This window comes from Dipodomys merriami, unplaced genomic scaffold (assembly GCF_024711535.1).
Source record: "Dipodomys merriami isolate MVZ:Mamm:240054 unplaced genomic scaffold, mDipMer1.0.p SCAF_70, whole genome shotgun sequence".
Lineage (NCBI taxonomy): Eukaryota > Metazoa > Chordata > Mammalia > Rodentia > Heteromyidae > Dipodomys > Dipodomys merriami.
In genome coordinates this window covers 4,574,631-4,592,908 of record NW_027206291.1, presented here as the reverse complement: position 1 = coordinate 4,592,908, position 18,278 = coordinate 4,574,631, and the positions used below count along the sequence as shown (strand labels likewise).

Below are 18,278 nucleotides of genomic sequence, written 5' to 3'. Positions count from 1 at the left end.
CTTTTGCCTCTTTTCACAGATATCCCCACAATAATCCCAAAGTATATGCAGGCTCATGGGGAGTGGAAGGGTGGGCATCTTTAAATTTTCTCTTTTCTTTCCTTTCCTTATTAAAACAATCACATGGACTGGGAAGGTTGCTCAGTGATAGAGCGCTTGCCTTGCATGCATGAGGCCCTGGGTTCGATTCCTCTGCACCACATAAGCAGAAAAAAAAAAGCCAGAAGTGGCGCTGTGGCTCAAGTGGTAGAGTGCTAGCCTTGAGCTGAAGAGCTGAGGGACAGCGCCCAGGCCCACGACCGGACCCCCCCCAAAAAAAAACAAAAACAAAAACCAATCACATCCTTTGTCCGAAACACGTTCCTCTACCATGAAGGAGGAACTGGCAGGTGAGGAACTGGCAGGTTGCATTCCTGTGGTCTTTACATTGTGGTTTCCCACCATCATGGTTTCCCACAGCTGCTGCTGCTGCTGCTTCTTCTTTTTTTTTTTTTTTGTTGGTCATGGGGCCTGCACTCTGGGCCTGGGCGCTGTCCCTCAGCTCTTCAGCTCAAGGCTAGCGCTCTACCACTTGAGCCACAGCGCCACTTCTTGTTTTTCTGCTTATGTGGTGCTGGGGAATTGAACTCAGGGCCTCATGCATGCAAGGCAAGCGCTCTAGCACTGAGCCACCTTCGCAGACCCTCCCACAACTTCTTGTAGTCCAGAGGAGCGGTTCTAGATCCTAAGGCATGGTTCAATTTTCTGCTGTACACATCAATGGAGGAAGTTCTGTGTCTGTCACCCTCTACACACACACACACACACACACACACACACACACACACACACACACACACACACACACACACACACACACAATCTGTCAATCACTGGGCGCACTAAGCCCAGGGGCCTTTGCACCCGCTGCTCTCTGCGTTCCGGGCTCTCACAGGCCTTTCTTAGACGCCCCAGGCCCCAGGCCTGCCCTCATCAGGCCCCCCCATCTTCCCCCCCCCAGTTCAGATCACCCCAAAGTCCCCAGCGACCCGCATTCGTTGAACTGAATAAAAACTCCGGAGGTCGAGAGGGAGAGGTGGGGGCTGCGATCCCCGGCTCCCTGGGGCCGTGTGGGCACCGGGGTCACCCCGATCTCGGTGTGTCTGTGTGTGTGTCTGTGTGTGTGTATGTCTGTGTGTGTGTGCGTGTGTGTGTCTGTGTGTGTGTCTGTCTATGTGTGTGTCTGTCTGTGTGTCTGTGTGTCTGTCTGTGTGTCTGTGTGTGTGTGTCTGTGTGTGTGTGTCTGTGTGTCTCTGGGTGTGTGTCTGTCTGTGTGTCTGTTTGTGTCTGTGTGTGTCTGTGTGTGTCTGTCTGTGTGTGTGTGTATGTCTGTGTGTCTGTGTGTCTGTGTGTGTATGTCTGTGTGTCTGTGTGTGTGTGTCTGTCTGTGTGTCTGTCTGTCTGTCTGTCTGTGTATGTCTGTGTGTGTGTGATCCGCGCCCCGCCCCGCGCCCCGCCCCGCGCCCCGCCCCCGGCCGGCCGTCACTTCCTGCTAGGCCCCAGCAGGCCCAGCCGGGCGCGGCGTCGCGGCTGCCCGCGCCATGGTCGCCCTGGAGGACCCGGAGGGCGGCCCGGAGGCGGCGGCGGCGGCGGGGGGCGGCCCGGGCGGCCCGCGGAGGCTGTGAGCGCGCGCGGGGGCGCGGGGGCGCGGGGGCCGCGCGGGGCGGGGCGGGGGGCGGCGCGGGCTGGGCCTCCGCGCCCGCCGCGGGCCCGGGCACGGGGTCTCCCTCCTCGCGCCCCTCCCTCCCCGCCGTGGGTTGGGGGCGCCGTCCTCCCGGGGGTTTGGGGGTGCCCTCGTGTCGCGGGCCTGGGGCGGGCGATCGCCTTCCTCCCTGCGTCTTCTCCGCCCTTCCCCGCCCCGGCTTCCCCTTCCCACTCGCTGGTGGCACCCCCAGAATTCCGGGGTCTTCCCGACCGCCCTGCCCGTGCTGGGCGCCTCGGGTCGGTTCCCGGGCCCCGGTGCCCCGCGCCCGCGCCCACCTCCCACCCCGCGTCCCTCCTGGCAGACGGGACTCAGTTTCCCCTCTGGGGAAATTCCCAGATAAAATGGGGCGAATAGGGGCCTGGGCGGGACCGGGGTGGGCGTGGTGGGACGCGGGGCTGTGTGACCCGCTCCGCTCCACCGTGTTGCCGGGGCCGGGGGAGAATCCACTTGGGCTTGACTAAGGGGCTGTGGGCCCTGGGAGGGTTGGGCTGCTTGTCCATGCCTCAGTTTCCCCCTCTGTTAAGTGGGTCGCACCCACTATGGCTTTTCTGAGTGGACAGTGACCTGGCTCTGTGAGGTGCGGAGTAAATGGGAGGGATTTTTGGTTGGTTGGTTGTGGGGCTTGAACTCAGGACCTGGCCGCTGTCCCTGAGCTCTTTTCACTCAAGGCTAGCTAGCACCCTACCACTCTGAGCCACAGCTCCACTTCTGCTTTTCTGGTGGTTCATTGGAGATAAAACATCTCATGGATTTTGCTGCCCTGGCTGACTCCGGTGTTCATCCTCAGATCTCAGCCTCCTGAGTAGCTAGGATTACAGGTGTGAGCCACCGGAGCCCAGCTTTGTTTCTGTGTGTATGTGCTGGTGGTACTCAAGAGTTGAACTCAGGACCTGGGCCTGGTCCCTGAGCTCTTTCACTCAAAGCTAGTGCTCTACCACTTGAGTGACACTTCCCCTTCTAGTTTTCCGGGATTACTTGGAGATAAGAGTTTCACAGACTTTCCTGTCTGGGCTGGCTTTGAGCCTTGATCCTCAGATCTCAGCCTCCTGAGTAGCTAAGATTACAGGTGTGAGCCACTGGCCCCCAGTGGGGGGGTTTTAAATTCAATGATTGCCTTTCAATGATTCTCCCAAATGTCCTGCCCTTTTAGGTTTACTTTGAAATGGTTTTAGCACTCCATTTTTCTGTGGCCAGTGTGATTTTTATTATTATTGTTTTGTTAGTATACCTGTCAGGTCTTTTTTTTTTTTTTTTGTCCGTCATGGGGCTTGAACTCTCGGCCTGGGTGCTGTCCCCAGCTCTTCAACTCAAGGCAGGCGCTCTACCACTTGAGCCACTTCCGGTTTTCTGGTGGTTTATTGGAGATAAGAATCTCACAGACTTTTTCTGCCCGACTGGCTTTGAATCTCGATCCTCAGATCTCAGCCTCCTGAGTAGCTAGGATGACAGGCTTGAGCCACCAGCACCCAGCTCTGTCAGGTCTTTACCAGAAACCTAGGTGGCCTTTTCAGGCCAGACACTGATCAAGACAGAGGATGCCTGCCTTTTTCTTATTTACTTACTTTGTGGTGTTTTGACGTAGTCTCTATGTGACCCTAGCTAGCCTTGAACTTGAAATCCTCCTGTGTCCACCTTGCCTCCTGTGTACTGGGATTACAGGTGTGCTCTTCCAGGCCTGGCTCAGAGGATGCTCTAGGGCCTTTGACCATCCCCACTAGGCACTAACTGCCCCCCCCACCCCATCCCGGAAGTGCTAAATCTGTAAAAATGTTGGTGAGGTTAGGGTTACACCCGCTAGATTACTTCCTTGTGGCCCTCTCCTGGGTGTTTACCTGCCTTGCCAGTCTGCTACCCGCTGAGTCACCTCTAGCTCTTCAACATGGGGAAGTGGGTTCTTCTGTCTGGAGGGGAAGAAGGTGGGGTTTTGCCAGGGGCATGGCCAGCCCCCGGCCCCAAGCCAAAGCTCACAGGAGCTTTTTTTTTTTTGTTAGTTGTGGGGCTTGAACTCAGGGCCTGGGTGTTGTCCCTGAGCTCTTTTTTTTTTTGCTCAAGGCTAGCACTCTACTACTTTGAGCCCCACTTGGGGTTTTTAGGTGGTTAATTGGAGATGAGAGTCTTATGGACTTTCCTGCCCGGGCTGGCTTCAAATCATAATCCTCAGTTCTCAGCCTCCTAAGTAGATAGGATTACCGGTGTGAACCACTGGTGTCTGGCTTTTGAGGAGCACTCTGGGCATCTTTCTCCCCATTATCCTGCCTCCCCAACATGGGCATCGGTCACTTCTAAAGTGTAGGTGTGTGTGTGTGTGTGTGTGTGTCTGGCTTTCGAGGAGCACTCTGGGCATCTTTCTCCCCATTATCCTGCCTCCCCAACATGGGCATCGGTCACTTCTAAAGTGTAGGTGTGTGTGTGTGTGTGTGTGTGTGTGTGTGTGTGTGTGTGTGTGTGTGTGTGTGTGTGTGTGTGTGTGTGTGTGATCCTGCCTCCCCAACATGGGCATCGGTCACTTCTAAAGTGTAGGTGTGTGTGTGTGTGTGTGTGTGTGTGTGTGTGTGTGTGTGTGTTGGCCCTGGAGCTTGAACTCAGAGCCTAGGTGCTGTCCCTGAGCTTTTCCCACTCAAGGCTAGCACTCTACTGCTTGAGCTACTACTCCATTTTCGCTTTTTGGTGGCTACTTGGAGATAAAGAGTCTCCACAGACTTTCCTGTCCCAGCTGGCTTCAAACTTCAATCCTCAGATCTCAGCCTCCAAGTAACTGGTATTATAGGTGTGAGCCACAGGTGTAGGCATTTTCTGAGGCCTGGAGGATTTCAGGAATCAGAGTTCTGTGGCCCTGTTTCACTGCTTTATAAATAGTGGATTCATTGGCTGGAGTAGTGTAAACAGGAGTTTAGTTATTCACTCAAGAAACCTATCATGATCCCCGCCCCCCCCCCCCCCCACATACCCTGCTATGCCTTGTCTCCTGGGGAATCTCAAAGGGACACCAGCTGGACCCAGATTCCAACCACTGGCTTCTTCCCCAGGGTCTAGGAAACCAGCCAGCAATGGTAAGGAGTAAACAAGGAAAGGAAAGTCCAGCTGGCTCAGGTGCCAACTGGTTAAGCCTGAATAAGGCCAATTGGACCAGCTGGGGGGCGTGACCATGGTACCTGGGAGGTAGCATTTGGACATAAAGCAGCATTTGAGCTAGGAACAGTGCCAGGTTAGCATGTGCAAAGGCCCTGGGGTAGAGCAGACCTGGAGCTATCCCCCAGCCATATGACACCAATTGGTCTCCTCCTCTTCTCTGCATCTCCCCTTTGTGCCCCACTTCCTGTCTGTAGAGAGGGAATCGGTGACTCTGAGTCCGAAGGCCAGATGTTTCTTTGACTAGAATCTGAAGGTTGAGTGGAGTCTTAACAAGCTAGATTGGATAATGGGACTTGTACCCTCAGCTCTGGGGTGCTTGTGGCCTCCACTCCATTCTCCCCATGCTAGGGGAATGGGTTCCGGGCCAAGGATGAGCCTCCTCAGGCACTGGGGAGCCACCGATGGTGCTGGAGCAAGGGCCTGGGGGTCAGGCTGAGGGAAGCAGAGCGGCTCCCGGTCAGACACACGATCAGATTATTCTGGGGAGAGCCTTGTTTACTGGAGCCAGAGAATCCTCAAGGGGGGTGCTGCCAGGCCCTGCGGACGCGGATGTGGCCTTGCATTATCAGCCCTGCTCAGCTGCAGGGGTGGAGTGGGGAGAGGCTGGCTGTGGCTGCCTAGCTGTGTGCTCCAGCTGTGTGGTCTGGGCTGAGACTGTGTCTTTGGTGGTAGAGCGCTTGCCTCGCATGCATGAAGCCCTGGGTTTGAATCCTCAGCACCACATAAGCAGAAAAAGCCAGAAGTGGCGCTGTGGCTCGAGTGGTAGAGTGCCCAGGCCCTGAGTTCAAGCCCCAGGACTGGCAAAAAACAATCACCACAACAACTCCCCCCCCCCTCCCAACATACACACATAGCTGTGGGGCCTGAGGATGGGGACCAGGGAGGTTGGGGTTGCAGTGCTGAAGTGTCATCCGTGTTAGCGTGAGAATGAGCTCTCTGTCATGGGAGAAGCAAGTGGGTGTTTGGCTATTTTGGCTCTTCATTGTTCTTTCCAGGCTCCCAGTCTCTCGTAAGTTTTACTCCCCACACACACAGCAGCGTAAGGAACACCCTAGGCAGTATTAGAACCCAGGGCTGGAACTCTACAGCTCTGGACAGTGGGTCCATGGTCAGCTGGTTCTGTGAAGCTGTCCAGTGAAGGTCTGACTCAGGCTTCTCACCTGCATCTGTTCCTATTTTAAATTTATTTATTTTTTTCTTGTGCATCGTGGGGCTTGAACTCAGGCCCTGGGTGCTGTCCCTGAGCTTTTTTTTTTTTTTTTTTGGTCAGTCCTGGGGCTTAAACTCTGGGCCCGAGTGCTGTCCCTCAGCTCTTCAGCTCAAGGTGAATGCTCTACCACTTGAGCTACAGCGCCACTTCCAGTTTTCTGGTGGTTTATTGGAGATCAGAGTCTCACGGACTTTTCTGCCCGGGCTGGCTTTGAACCGTGATCCTCAGATCTCAGCCTCCTGAGTAGCTAGGATTACAGGCCTGAGCCACCGGTGTCCGGCTGTCCCTGAGCTTTTTGCTTGAGGCTAGCGCTCTACCACTTGAGCCACAACTCCACTTCTGGTTTTCTGGTGGTTCATTGGAGAGCAGAGTCTCATGGACTTTCCTGCCCTGGCTGGCTTTGAACCACAATCTTCAGATCTCAGCCTTCTGAGTAGCTAGGATTACAGGTGTGAGCCACTGGTGCCTTGCTTATGATGTTATGAACATTAATCTATAATTTGTGTCTTCAAGTTTTTAGATGGCTGGGATGGTGGAATGTTCTATTGTGCTGACTCCCCCTCCCCACTTTCCCCCTAGTTCTGGGTCTTGAACTCAGGGCTTGGATACTGTCCCTGAGCTCGTTTTGCTCAAGACTAGCACTCTACCACTTGAGCCACAGCGCCACTTCTGGCTTTTTCTGTGTATGTGGTACTGAGGAATCAAACCCAGGGCTTCATGCATGCTAGGCAACCACTAAGCCACAGACCCAGCCTTCTTCTGCTGACTTTTTTAATTTTTAAGAAGATATTTATTTTATTGTAAAGGTGATGTACAGAGGGGCTACAGTTACTTCAATAAGGAAATAAGTACAATTCTTGTTGAACATTGTTCCCCTCCTTGCTTTCTCCCACTTATCCCACCCCCCCATTCCTTTCCTCCCTCTGCTGACTTTGAGTTAATGGTTTTTGGCAGTCTTGAGGTTTGAACCCAGGACCTTGTGCTTGCCAGGGAGCTGCCACTTAAGCCAAACCTCTGGTCCTTTCTCTTTGTCAGTCATGGCGACTGAACTCTGGGCCTGGGCGCTGTCCCTCAGCTCTTCAGCTCAAGGCTAGTGCTCTACCACTTGAGCCACAGCACCATGTCCAGCTTTTTTTTTTTTTTTTTGCTTATGGGGTGCTGAGGAATCAAACCCAGGGCCTTATGCATGCAAGGCAAGCGCTCTACCACTGAGCCCCTTCCCTCCCCTTCCCTCCCCTTCCCTCCCCTTCCCTCCCCTTCCCTCCCCTTCCCTCCCCTTCCCTCCCCTTCCCTCCCCTTCCCTCCCCTCCTTCCCTCTCTCTCTCTTTTTTTTTTTTGGGGGTCCGGTTGTGGGGCCTGAACTCTGGGCCTGGGCTCTGTCCCTCAGCTCTTCAGCTCAAAGCTAATGCTCCACCACTTGAGCCACAGCTCCACTTCCGGCTTTTTTCTTTTTGCTTATGTGGTGCTGAGGAATCGAACCCAGGGCCTCGAGCATGCAAGGCAAGCGCTCTACCACTGAGCCAACTTCCCAGCCCCTCTCCCCCTCCTCCCCTCTCTCTTTTTGTGGGGCTTGAACTCTGGGCCTGGGCACTGCCCCTCAGTTCTTTCGGCTCAAGGCAAGCGCTCTACCACTTGAGCCACAGCGCCACTTCTAGTTTTCTGAGTGGTTTATTGGAGATAAGAGTCTCACAGACTTTCCTGCCCTGGCTGCCTTTGTACTGCAATCCTCGATCCCAGCCTCCTGAGCAGCTAGGATGTGACAGGCGTGAGCCACCAGCGCCTGGCCACCTCTGCTCCTTTCTTCTCTGGTTATTTTCTGAGGTGTGTTTTGATTTTGTTGGAGCTGGCCTGAACCTTGCTTCTCTTATGTATGCTTCCCACATAGTCAAGACTGCAGGTGAACACTTACACACCCAGCCTTTTGTATTTGTTGAGATGGAGTCTCAAGGACTTTATACTGGGACTGGCATTGAACCTCAGTCCTCACGACCTCAGTTTCCAGAGTGGCTAGATTATAGGAATGAGCCACTGTCCTAGCCCTGCAGTTATTATTTTTTAATCCACTGTGTGCCAGGTATGATGGCCCCACTATGCAAAAGCCCTGGGTTGACTTTTATCAGAGTGGCTCCTGGATGGAGCAGAGGGGGAAGTCAGAATGTGGGGGTGGAACATGGGGTACCTCAGACCCTGGAGTCTGCCATCTGTCCAGGAAGTGGGGTGTTTCTGAGCCCCAAGTCTGTAGCTTGAGGGTTGTGGGGGTCAGCCAAGCAGATCTTGGTGATTCTTCTCATCAGCCAAGTTTCCATGTAGCTTGGTGGGCTTGTGGCTCACCCCTGTAATCCCAGCTACCCAAAGGAGGCTGAGATCTGAAGATCACATTTCCAAGCCAGCTTTGGTCAGGAAAGTCCATGAGACTCTCTTATCTCCAATGAACCACCAGGACAGCCAGAAGTGGAGCTGTGGCTCAAGTGGCAGGGCGCTAGCCTTGAGCACAAAAGCTCTGAGCCCTGAGTTTCAACCTCAGGACCAGCACAGAAAAAAATAAAAGGAAGTTTCCATCCAACCCCCCGCCCCCTCCTACATTTGCCTCTCTCTCCAGGCTGCTTTGGTCCTTAGGTGTGTGTGTGGGAGGGGGGTAGGGGATTGGCAGCACCAGCTAATCCATCGCCATAATTATTAAATTTGCTTTAATGGAAGGGCAATTAGCACCCCAGGAGGGAGGAGCTCTGAGGAGCCGCTGGCTGCAGCCCCGCTCTGGCCTGGCTCCTGGGGTCTCTGCAGGGGAGGTTGGAGCTCCTGGCAGTGGGCTCTGGAGCACCTGGGGGCTGTGTTCTACTTTACCTGGTGCCCAGGGTGGGAGAGCTGGATATAGCCAAATGGCTTGGTCCTCCCAAGTCCTGGAGCCCATGGGCCTCCTGTTCTTGTCCACTGGCCTGCTTTAGGACTTTGGCTGTCTTCCCTTTGCCCAGCCTCAGTTTCTCAATCTGTTATCACGCTTCTCCCTGCCTCCTGGGTGTTGGTTCTCACAGTTTTGGGGAAGCCAAGTGGGCAGTGAGGGACCCCCATCAAGCTGACCTTGATTCTGAGGGTGGTCCCCCTCTGCCCACAGGCCTCTTCAGGGCTGCCTGCCCCCACTAGCCAGCTCCCAGGTGAAGAGACTTTCAGCCTCCAGGCGCAAGCAACATTTCATCAACCAGGCTGTGCGGAATTCAGACCTTGTGCCCAAAGCCAAAGGGCGGAAAAGCCTACAGCGCTTGGAGAACAGTAAGTCAGGGAGGGGAAGGAGGGAGGGTGCTCCCTGCCCCCTCCCCCCCAGGAAAGTTTGTGTTACTGGTTGCCCAAAGATAAGCTGGCTGCTGAGCTCAAGGCATGGGAGCAGAAAATACCAAGCATTGACAATCGGTAGACTTACTGCATCAGGACTTGGCCAGAGGGTATTTGGGGCATGAGACCCTAGGGTTTCAAAGGATCTATAGGAGTTCAACAAGGCTGGATTGGTAGGGCCTAGAGGCTGGATGGGAAAGGAGAGGAGAAGAAGCTAGGAAGACAGGAAGGAAGAATGGTCATGGGGACCCTGAAGGCCCCTCCTAGCCCGATGACATTTGTTTCCAGCTCAGTACCTCCTGACCTTGATGGAAGCAGATGGAGGTCCACCAGGTCTGGAGGACGGGGACCTGACCCTCCCTGCAGCCCCGGGCATCTTTGCAGAGGCCTGCAACAATGCCACCTATGTGGAGGTAAGGCCCAGGGCCCCTCACTGCCCCCCTTTTGGGCAGGGAACCCATGTGCTTACTTCCTGCCAGGCTGATGCTGGAATCTCTCTTCTGGAGCCCCTCCCAGCAGCGCCAAGATGACAGCCTCAGTCTCCCTCCCTGCCCAGACCCCGCAGATGCCCCCGGAAGTTCCCAGCTCCCCCCTTTCCACTCTCACACTGGAGTTAATGACTTCAGGAGCATTTGGCCCACAGGACCGCAGCACCTGCGTGTATACTGGCCCTGCCTGCCCAGCTCGGGCCTGGCGCGGGTTCGGCGCCCAGTGCGCACCGATGTCCACAGGAGGACTTCCAACGACTTGGCTTGCCATTGCCAAGTGGGGAAAACGAGGTTCTGAGATTCACGGCCCTCTGATCTCTGCCACTTTCAGGTCTGGAATGACTTCATGAACCGCTCAGGGGAGGAGCAGGAGCGCGTGCTCCGCTACCTGGAGAATGAGGGCCAGAGCAAGCCCAGGAGGAGGGGCCCGGGCCGCGGGGAGGACCGCCGTCGAGGTGAGGGCCGCCTGGGGGCGGGGCCACGGTAGGAGGCGGGGCCCGGGTGGGCGGGGCCACGGCAGGAGGTGCGGTGTGCCATCCTAGTAGCTGGGTGGGCGGGGCCACAAGACGGAGGTGGGGCATGTTGTGGGCGTGGCATAGTCGCCGGTGGGTGGGGCCTGTGGTAGGTAGGGCCAGGCATTGGGCAAGGCATAGAGGAAGGCCTCACCTGTGACCCTGACTCTGGGCTCTCACAGAGGACCCAGCATACACACCCCACGAGTGCTTCCAGCGCATCAGCCGCAGGCTGAGGTCCGTGCTGAAGCGGAGCCGCATCCCCATGGTAAGTGCCAGACCTTACATGGCCTTTTTTTTTTTTTTTCAGTAACCAGTCCTAGGGCTTGAACTCTGGTCCTGGGCGCTGCCCTGAGCCTCTCTGTGCTCACGGCTAGTGCTCTACCACTTGAGCCACAGCCCTACTTCCAGCCTTTTCTGTGTATGTGGTACTGAGGAATCGAACCCAGAGCTTCATGCATGCTAGGCAAGCACTCTACCACTAAGCCACATTCCCAGCCTGGCATGGGCTTTCTTGATGGCCCTTTTTCATGTCAGTTTATCACTTGGAGACAAGGCAAAAGGAGGTTCCTCAGGGCAGGTGGTCATGTGGTGAGCGACAGTGGCAAATGGATCAAGGTGATCAGGTTGCAGGACTTTAGCTACAAAGCATGAGTTACCCTTTTGTGTAGGAAGGACAAGGAAGGTGGGCATTGCAGGGTGTATAGGAGTCCACTAGGCAAAAGGTGTAGGCTTACAGATGTTAGGTACTGGTCTGGGAATGTGGCTTAGTGGTAGAGTGTTTGCCTAGCATGCATGAAGCCCTGGGTTCGATTCCTCAGTACCACGTAAACAGAAAAAGCTGAAAGTGGCTCTGTGGCTCAAGTGGTAGAGCAAAAGAAGCTTAGGGATAGTGCTCAGGCCCTGAGTTCAAGTCCCAGGGCTGGCCAAAAAAAAGAAAAAGAAAAGATGTCAGGTACTCATTTGCGATGTGTCAGTGGTAAGATTTGAACCTGGGGCTTTGAACTTGAGTCTGCCTCAGGTATTAGGGAGGCTAGGTAGTGGGCACCCGCAGTGGCTTGACCTGTTCTCTCTCTTCCCCAGGAAACACTGGAGAGCTGGGAGGAGCGGCTGTTGCGGTTCTTCTCTGTGTCGCCCCAGGCTGTGTACACGGCCATGCTGGACAATAGGTAGTGGGGGGCAGGGAGGGGCAGCACGTTCTTCCTCACCATGGCCGCTCTGGCTTGGCTGTTCATGGCTGTTCCTCCACAGTTTTGAGAGGCTTCTGCTCCACGCCGTCTGCCAGTACATGGACCTCATCTCAGCCAGTAAGTATGCCCCGCCCCCCAGCCCAGCTGACCCCCTGCAGCCCGGGTAGCAGAGACAAGGCTCTTCTAGGGTCTGTGTGTGTTTGTTTGTTTATTTTTCAGACTTCTGGGGAAAGGGTAGCAATGGGACTCTGTAATTCATCAGAATCTCCCTATGTGATTGGCCCCATGCTAGGAGGCCTCAAGGACACAGAGGGACAAGTGGACAGATAACCCTCAATCCATAGCTCCAGGGCTCTGTGAGGGAGACATCCCCCAGTGGAAAGACAAAGCCAAGGTGCGAAGCGCTCCCAAATCAGACGCTCAGGACGTTTAACATGTAGATTCCATCCCCAGGACCACCAGAAGATCTCCCTCTGTAGCCTGTACCCCCACGTCTACAATGCAGTGTGCTCTCAGGACTCTCCTCTGATGAGTTCTGCCCGTGCTAGCTCCAGGTGCCCCAGCTGGTCCTGCTTCCCACACCTGTGTCTGCCTCCTGCCTGGAGTTGCCAAGGAGACAGTTGCCATGCAACCCAGGATGGTCCCTCCCTTGTTCTTTGTATGGAAGATGTAACCCCTACGCCCGTCTTTGTTCCCCAAGACTGAGAATGGAAGAGCTTGGTAGGGTGGGAGCTTCTCTACAGGGGTCAAGCTGTGGCCTGGACAAGAAAAGGGAGGGCCCTAGCAAGATGGGGAGGAGGGGAAGAAGGTTCCAGGCAGAGGAAACAGGGAAAACAACGGCCTGCGGTGGGATGAGGAAGGTGGGCCGAGGATTCTACCAGAGAGGGTTGGGAGGTAAGAGGCCCAGGAAGAGGCTGGACATGTGGTCAGATTCCTGTGTCTACTGGGCCTTGGGACACATCTCAGTGTCCCTGTCTGTAGAGGGACAGGAGACAGCAGAGAAGGAAATGAGCCACCAATTGAGAACCAGGGAGTATTAAGGGTTCTTGTGAATTGAACCTGGAATCTGGCCTAACCAGACCCAGAGTGCCAGCTGGCAGCCCAAATGAGGGTCCCCAGCATCTCTATATGCTGAGATTTTCCCATTCATCCATCTATCTATCTATCTATCTATCTATCTATCTATCTATCTATCTATCTATCTATCTATTTATCTATCTATCTTTTTTTTTCTTTTGGTCCTGGGGCTTGAACTTGGCCTGGGTGCTGTCCCTCAGCTCTTCAGCTCAAGGTGAGCACTCTACCACTTGAGCCACAGCACCACTTTTGGTTTTCTGGTAGTTAATTGGAGATGAGAGTCCACAGAAGACAGGCGCTGGTAGCTCATGCCTGTCATCCTAGCTACTCAGGAGGCTGAGATCTGAGGATCACGGTTCAAAGCCAGCCTGGACAGGAAAGGCCATGAGACTCTTGTCTCCAGTAAACCACTAGAAAACTGGAAGTGGCGCTGTGGCTCAAGCGGCAGAGCACTCGCCTTGAGCTGAAGAGCTGAGGGATAGCGCCCAACCCCAGAGTTCAAGCCCCATGACTGACAAAAAACAGGTCTCACGGACTTTCCTGCCCGGGCTGGCTTTGAACCATGATCTTCAGATCTCAGTCTCTTGAGTAGCTAGGATTACAGGTGTGAACCACCGGCACCCGGGTCCTTTATTTCATTTTATTTTGTGTGTTTGCCCATACTGAGGCTTGAACTCAGAGCCTGGGCACTGTCCTTGAGCTTTTTTTCTCAAGGCAGGTACTCTGCCATGTGAGCCACTCTCCCCGTTAGGCTTTTTGGTGGTTTATTGGAGATAAGAGTTTCAGGTCAGCTGGACTCACACAGGCTGAGAATGTGAGGATCATGATTCAAAGCATGGGCAGGAAAGTCCCTGTGAGACTCTTATCTCTAATTAACCACCAGAAAAGCTGGAAAGGCTCAAAATGGTAGAGTGCTGGCCTTGAGCAAACAGAGCTCAGGGACAGTGCCTGGGCCCTGAGTTCAAGCCCTGGACTGACCAAAAAAAAAAAAGTCTCAAGACCAGACTTTGCTGCCCTGGCTGGCTTTGATCTTTGATCTTCAGGTCTCAGCCTCCTAAATAGCTAGGATTACAGGCGTCAGCCACCAGCACCTGGCTGGCTTCTTTCTTTCTAAATTCCGGCTTACGTGTGCTGACCACAGGTGCTGACCTGGAGGGCCGGCGACAGATGAAGGTCAGCAACCGGCATCTGGACTTCCTGCCACCAGGGCTGCTCTTGTCTGCCTACCTGGAGCAGCAATGATGACAGCTCCCGGTGCCCTGTCTGCTGCTGCGCAGGGCCCCCAACATCTCCCACACCATCTGCTCCCATCTTTGATCTTTTTAAAATTTGTCCTTGGAAACCTGTTCTTCCCCTGGGTGGGTCCTTACCCTGGTCCCCTCCGTGCCCAGCTCTCACAGATCAATCCTGGCAGCTGGGACTGCCTAGACTGTCCTTGTACATAGCTTCCCACTCTGGGACTTGTATCTGGGTGGGGAGACCTCACCTGGGCATGTTTCTTTATTCATTGATTAGCTTTTTTTTTTTTTTTTGAGGGTGTAGCTCAGGTGAGGAGGGAAAAGTCTAGGGGGTTTTAATCGCCTTTAATGTATTTGGCATGATTTGTTGTAGATTTTTAAATTTCCCCTTTGAAAAGAAAAAAAAAAAAACCAAAACCCCACAAACAACCCCAAAACTTGCCCTGGCTGGTAAAGCATGGGGCTTCATGACAGCTTTTGCTTGATCCCTCCCAATTTTTACCTCTGATGGGAGGGGGTGTCCTTTGGGACTTAGCCCCTTGTCCCAAGAGCATTTTGTCTTGTGCATGTATGTGTATGTGTATGTGTGTGTGTGTGTGTATGTGTGCACGCACATGCGTGGGTCCTCTACGCAGGACAAGCTTCATCTCAAGGGCTGGTTTTATGCTTTTAGTTATGCGTGTCTTGTGGTCCCCCCTCCCCCAGCCTGCTCTCCACTTGACCCTCTTCTCTCCCCCCTCCCCCTTCTGTTCCCTCCCTTTATACTGGGGATCCAGGACTTCCAGCCAGAAGCCTCTGACCTCTGTTACCCCATCCCTTGTGCCCCCAGCCTGGCTCTGATTGCCCTGCCAGGAGCTGCGGGGCGGGGAGGGGGGTCCTGTATGGAGAACAGGCCTGCTTGGTGTGCTTGGGGGATGGGAAGTGTTTTAATAAATTCCTGGTGCTCTGGCAGATTGGCTTGTCTTTGTGTTGGCTAGGGATACTGGGGACCAGGCTTTGCAGTGATGGCCACATCCTGGGTAAAGCAGGTGTTTGTCCAGATGCGCTAAGCTTTGAAGCTCTACCACCTGGGCTGTCCCCAGTAAAGATCAGATGGCAGCATGTAACCTTAGACTTTCTTGTGTGGTCATCCTGGGGCGGGAGCACAGGACTGCCCAGGGCCACAGGGCTTTGTTTGCTGCCTGGCTGAGATCCAGGTCTTCCTCCTTCCCTCCCTCCCAGGCTCTAGAGAGTTCATTCCTGCCTCTGCCAGAGGCGCTCCGCATCCCTGGGCTTGCGGCCACACCAGCCTCTGCCTCCATCCTCCACGTTGTTTTCCCTCTGGGTTTTCCTGGATCCAAATACCCCCCTATTGAAATAGACACCTAGTCCTGTTGCATCCGGGTCATCCTACCCACCTCATGGTTACTTGCAGTTTCTCTAGAGACCCTATCTCCTAATGGGACCTCACCGAGGTACGAGGTTAGGCCGTTAGACTTTCATGGAGGTGGGGTGGGTGTGGGGGACAATTCTGACCATAATACCACTTAACCTCTGGCTTAGTTCCCAGTATGAGGAATGAGATCATCCAGTGGATTGTAGTCTGAGGCTTAGACTAGCCCCGATAAAAGCCCGAGACTATCTGAAAAATCAGCCTAAAAGCAAAAGAGGGCTGAGGTGTGACTCAAGTGGCAGAATTCCTGCCCAGCAAGTGTGTGAGGCTTTATTAGTATATATGTGTATGTTGTTTTACTGGGGCTTGAACTTAGAACCCTGCACTCTTGCTTGGTTTTTTTCACTTAAGGCTGGTATTCTACCATTTGTATCACACATTCACTTTGGCCTTGTTGGTTGGTTAATTGAAGATAAGAGTCTCATGGACTTTCCTGCCTGGGCTGGCTTCAAACCAAGATCCTCGGATCCCAGCCGCCTTTTGATCATTGTTTTGAAGTGAACTTAACGTCTGGGTTGTGATCATTGCCCAGTTTTTAATGCTGTTGAAGTTTTGGGGAGGAGATTTGCCTGCGCAATCGCCAGTGTCAGGGTCTACCTGCTGCTTCTCTAAGGATGGGATTTGGGTAGTGAGAACACAGGTCTCACCTGATCGAAGCCAGCTGCTACAACACTGCTGTCACCCTGCCAGGCCTCAACAGTAGCATGGGGAACTGGGCCCCACTCCCGTCCATACACTGTGGGATGTTGGTACTACATCACATATATCACTATGATTCTGGGATAATTGCTTTCTTCTTTGGCTCATTATGTAGTTGACGGGCTCCTGTGTCTTTTGGAGGCAGCCCACCATTAAGGGGTTTAGTTTTTGAGCACAGGGAAGCTTTAGGCTGTGAGTCCTATAAGTGGTCATTTCTATTTTTTCTTTCGTAGGGACCTCATGCTAGAAACCAAGTTCTGAGCTCAATACTTTGCCCCTCCTGTATGTCCTTTTTTTTTTTTTTGTCATGGGGGCCTGAACTCTGGGCCCAGGTGGTGTCCCTCAGCTCTGAGCCATAGTGCCACCTCTGCAGTGCCACCTCCAGCTTCTTCGGCTTATGTGGTGTTGAGGAATCGAACCCAGGGCCTCATGTATGCCCATGGCCTCATGCATGCAAATCAAGTACTCTACCACAGAGCCACCTTCCCAGCCCTATTCATTTTTTAGCTCTTCAGCTCAAGGCTAGCACTTTACCACTTGAGCCATAGCGCCACTTTTGGTTTTTTCTGCTTATGTGGTGCTGAGGAATCGAACCCAGGGCCTCATGCATGTGAGGCAAGCACTCTACCACTGAACCACCTGCCCAGCCCTCCCTTCCTCCTTTCCTCCTTTCCGTCCTTCCTTCCTTCCTTCCTTCTTTCCTTTCCTTTCCTTTCCTTTTTCTTTTCTTTCCTTCTTGTCATGGGGCTTGAACTCTGGGCTTGGGCGCTGTCCCTGCACTCTTCAGCTCAAGGTGAGCGCTCTGCCACAGGAGCCACAGAGCCACTTCCAGTTTTCTAGTGGTTTATTGGAGATAAGAGTCTCACAGGGGCTGGGAAGGTGGCTCAGTGGTAGAGCGCTTGCTTTGCATGCATGAGGCCCTGGGTTCAATTCCTCAGTACCACATAGGCGAAAAGAAAAAAACCGGAAGTGGTGCTGTGGCTCTAATGGTAGAGCGCTAGCCTTGAGCTGAAGAGCTGAGGGACAGCGTCTAGGCCCAGAGTTCAGGCCCCACGACGGGACCCCCCCAAAAAAAAAAAGTCTCACAGCCTTTCCTGCCCAGCCTGACTTTGAACCGTGATTCTCAGATCTCAGCCTCCTGAGTAGCTAGGATTACAGGCATGAGCCACTGATGCTCAGCTAATTTTTAAAATTTCTTTTTGTGCTGGTCCTAAGGCTTGAACTCAGGGCCTGGGCACTGTCCTGAGCTTCTTTTTGCTCAAAGTGAGTGCTCTATCACTTGAGCCACAGCTCCGCTTTTGTTTTTTTTTTTTTTTTGACCCTCAGTCTTTAGATCTCAGCCTCCTGACTAGCTAGGGTTATAAGGGTTTGAAGCCAGCCTGAGCAGAAAAGTCTGTAAGACTCTTTCAAATTAAACAGCAAAAAGAAGTGGAGCTCTGGCTCAAGCTAAGGGACAGTGCCCATGACCTGAGTTCAAGTTCCATTTCATTACCAGCACCAAAAAATAAAAAACATTGAAAGAGATTATGAAGTAATGTAAGTCCCTACAGCCAGGGAATGTTGGATATAAAGATAGGCCCCACAGCCACCAGCCCCCCGATCTCCATCTGACTCCCAGAACTTCTCAGTCTTAGGCCTTAAGGTAGTACTTTTCTCAGGCAGAGTCACCATCTGGGCAGGGACCCAAGCTGAGCGGAGTCCTGCAAAAACGCTTGTGTGCTCAGGGAGAAAGAATTTCAGGGACGTTTAAAGCTGGAAAGACCCTCAATTAAAAAAAAAAAAATCACCTTGAGGCCAGGTGTCAATGGTTTACACCTGTAAAGAAAATGTAAATTAAAGAAGAAAAAAAAAGAAAAGGGGGCTGGGAAGGTGGCTCAGTGGTAGAGCGCGTGCCTTGCATGCATGAAGCCCTGGGTTCGATTCCTCAGCACCACATAAGAAGAAAAAAGCCGGAAGTGGCGCTGTGGCTCAGGTGGTAGAGCACTAGCCTTGAGCTGAAGAGCTGAGGGACAGCGCCCAGGCCAAGAGTTCAGGCCCCACAACCGGACCCCCCCCCCCCAAAAAAAAAAGACTCCTCACCCAATCTTGAGCTGACTCACCTGAGAATAAACAAAAGAAAAGAAAAGCAATATGTGGCTATGTCTGTACGACGATCTGGGTATGGGGTTTGGAGCAAGAGCTTGAAACCAGAGTGTTGTATTTGTGTTTTCCTGAATCTTGAAGTTAGGAAAA

General features: G+C 53.5%; 1 protein-coding gene across 1 annotated transcript; it reads left to right on the top strand.

Moving 5' to 3' along the window:
* The first annotated feature begins 1,530 nt into the window (after positions 1-1,530).
* Positions 1,531-14,866, top strand: R3hdm4 (R3H domain containing 4). The gene is made up of 8 exons (XM_070008551.1): positions 1,531-1,660; positions 9,196-9,350; positions 9,699-9,823; positions 10,230-10,353; positions 10,593-10,678; positions 11,494-11,579; positions 11,662-11,717; positions 13,819-14,866. The coding sequence occupies exons 1-8, from the start codon at positions 1,581-1,583 to the stop codon at positions 13,917-13,919; spliced, it is 813 nt and encodes a 270-aa protein (XP_069864652.1). The 5' UTR covers positions 1,531-1,580; the 3' UTR covers positions 13,920-14,866.
* Positions 14,867-18,278: the final 3,412 nt, after the last annotated feature.

Bases quoted from the DNA above. Each gene is read 5' to 3' on its own strand.
- R3hdm4 (XM_070008551.1), top strand. From the start codon at position 1,581: ATGGTCGCCCTGGAGGACCCGGAGGGCGGCCCGGAGGCGGCGGCGGCG. The intron at 1,661-9,195 runs GTGAGCGCGCGC...CTCTGCCCACAG, and splicing joins CCGGGCGGCCCGCGGAGGCT to GCCTCTTCAGGGCTGCCTGC. The intron at 10,354-10,592 runs GTGAGGGCCGCC...GGGCTCTCACAG, and splicing joins CGGGGAGGACCGCCGTCGAG to AGGACCCAGCATACACACCC.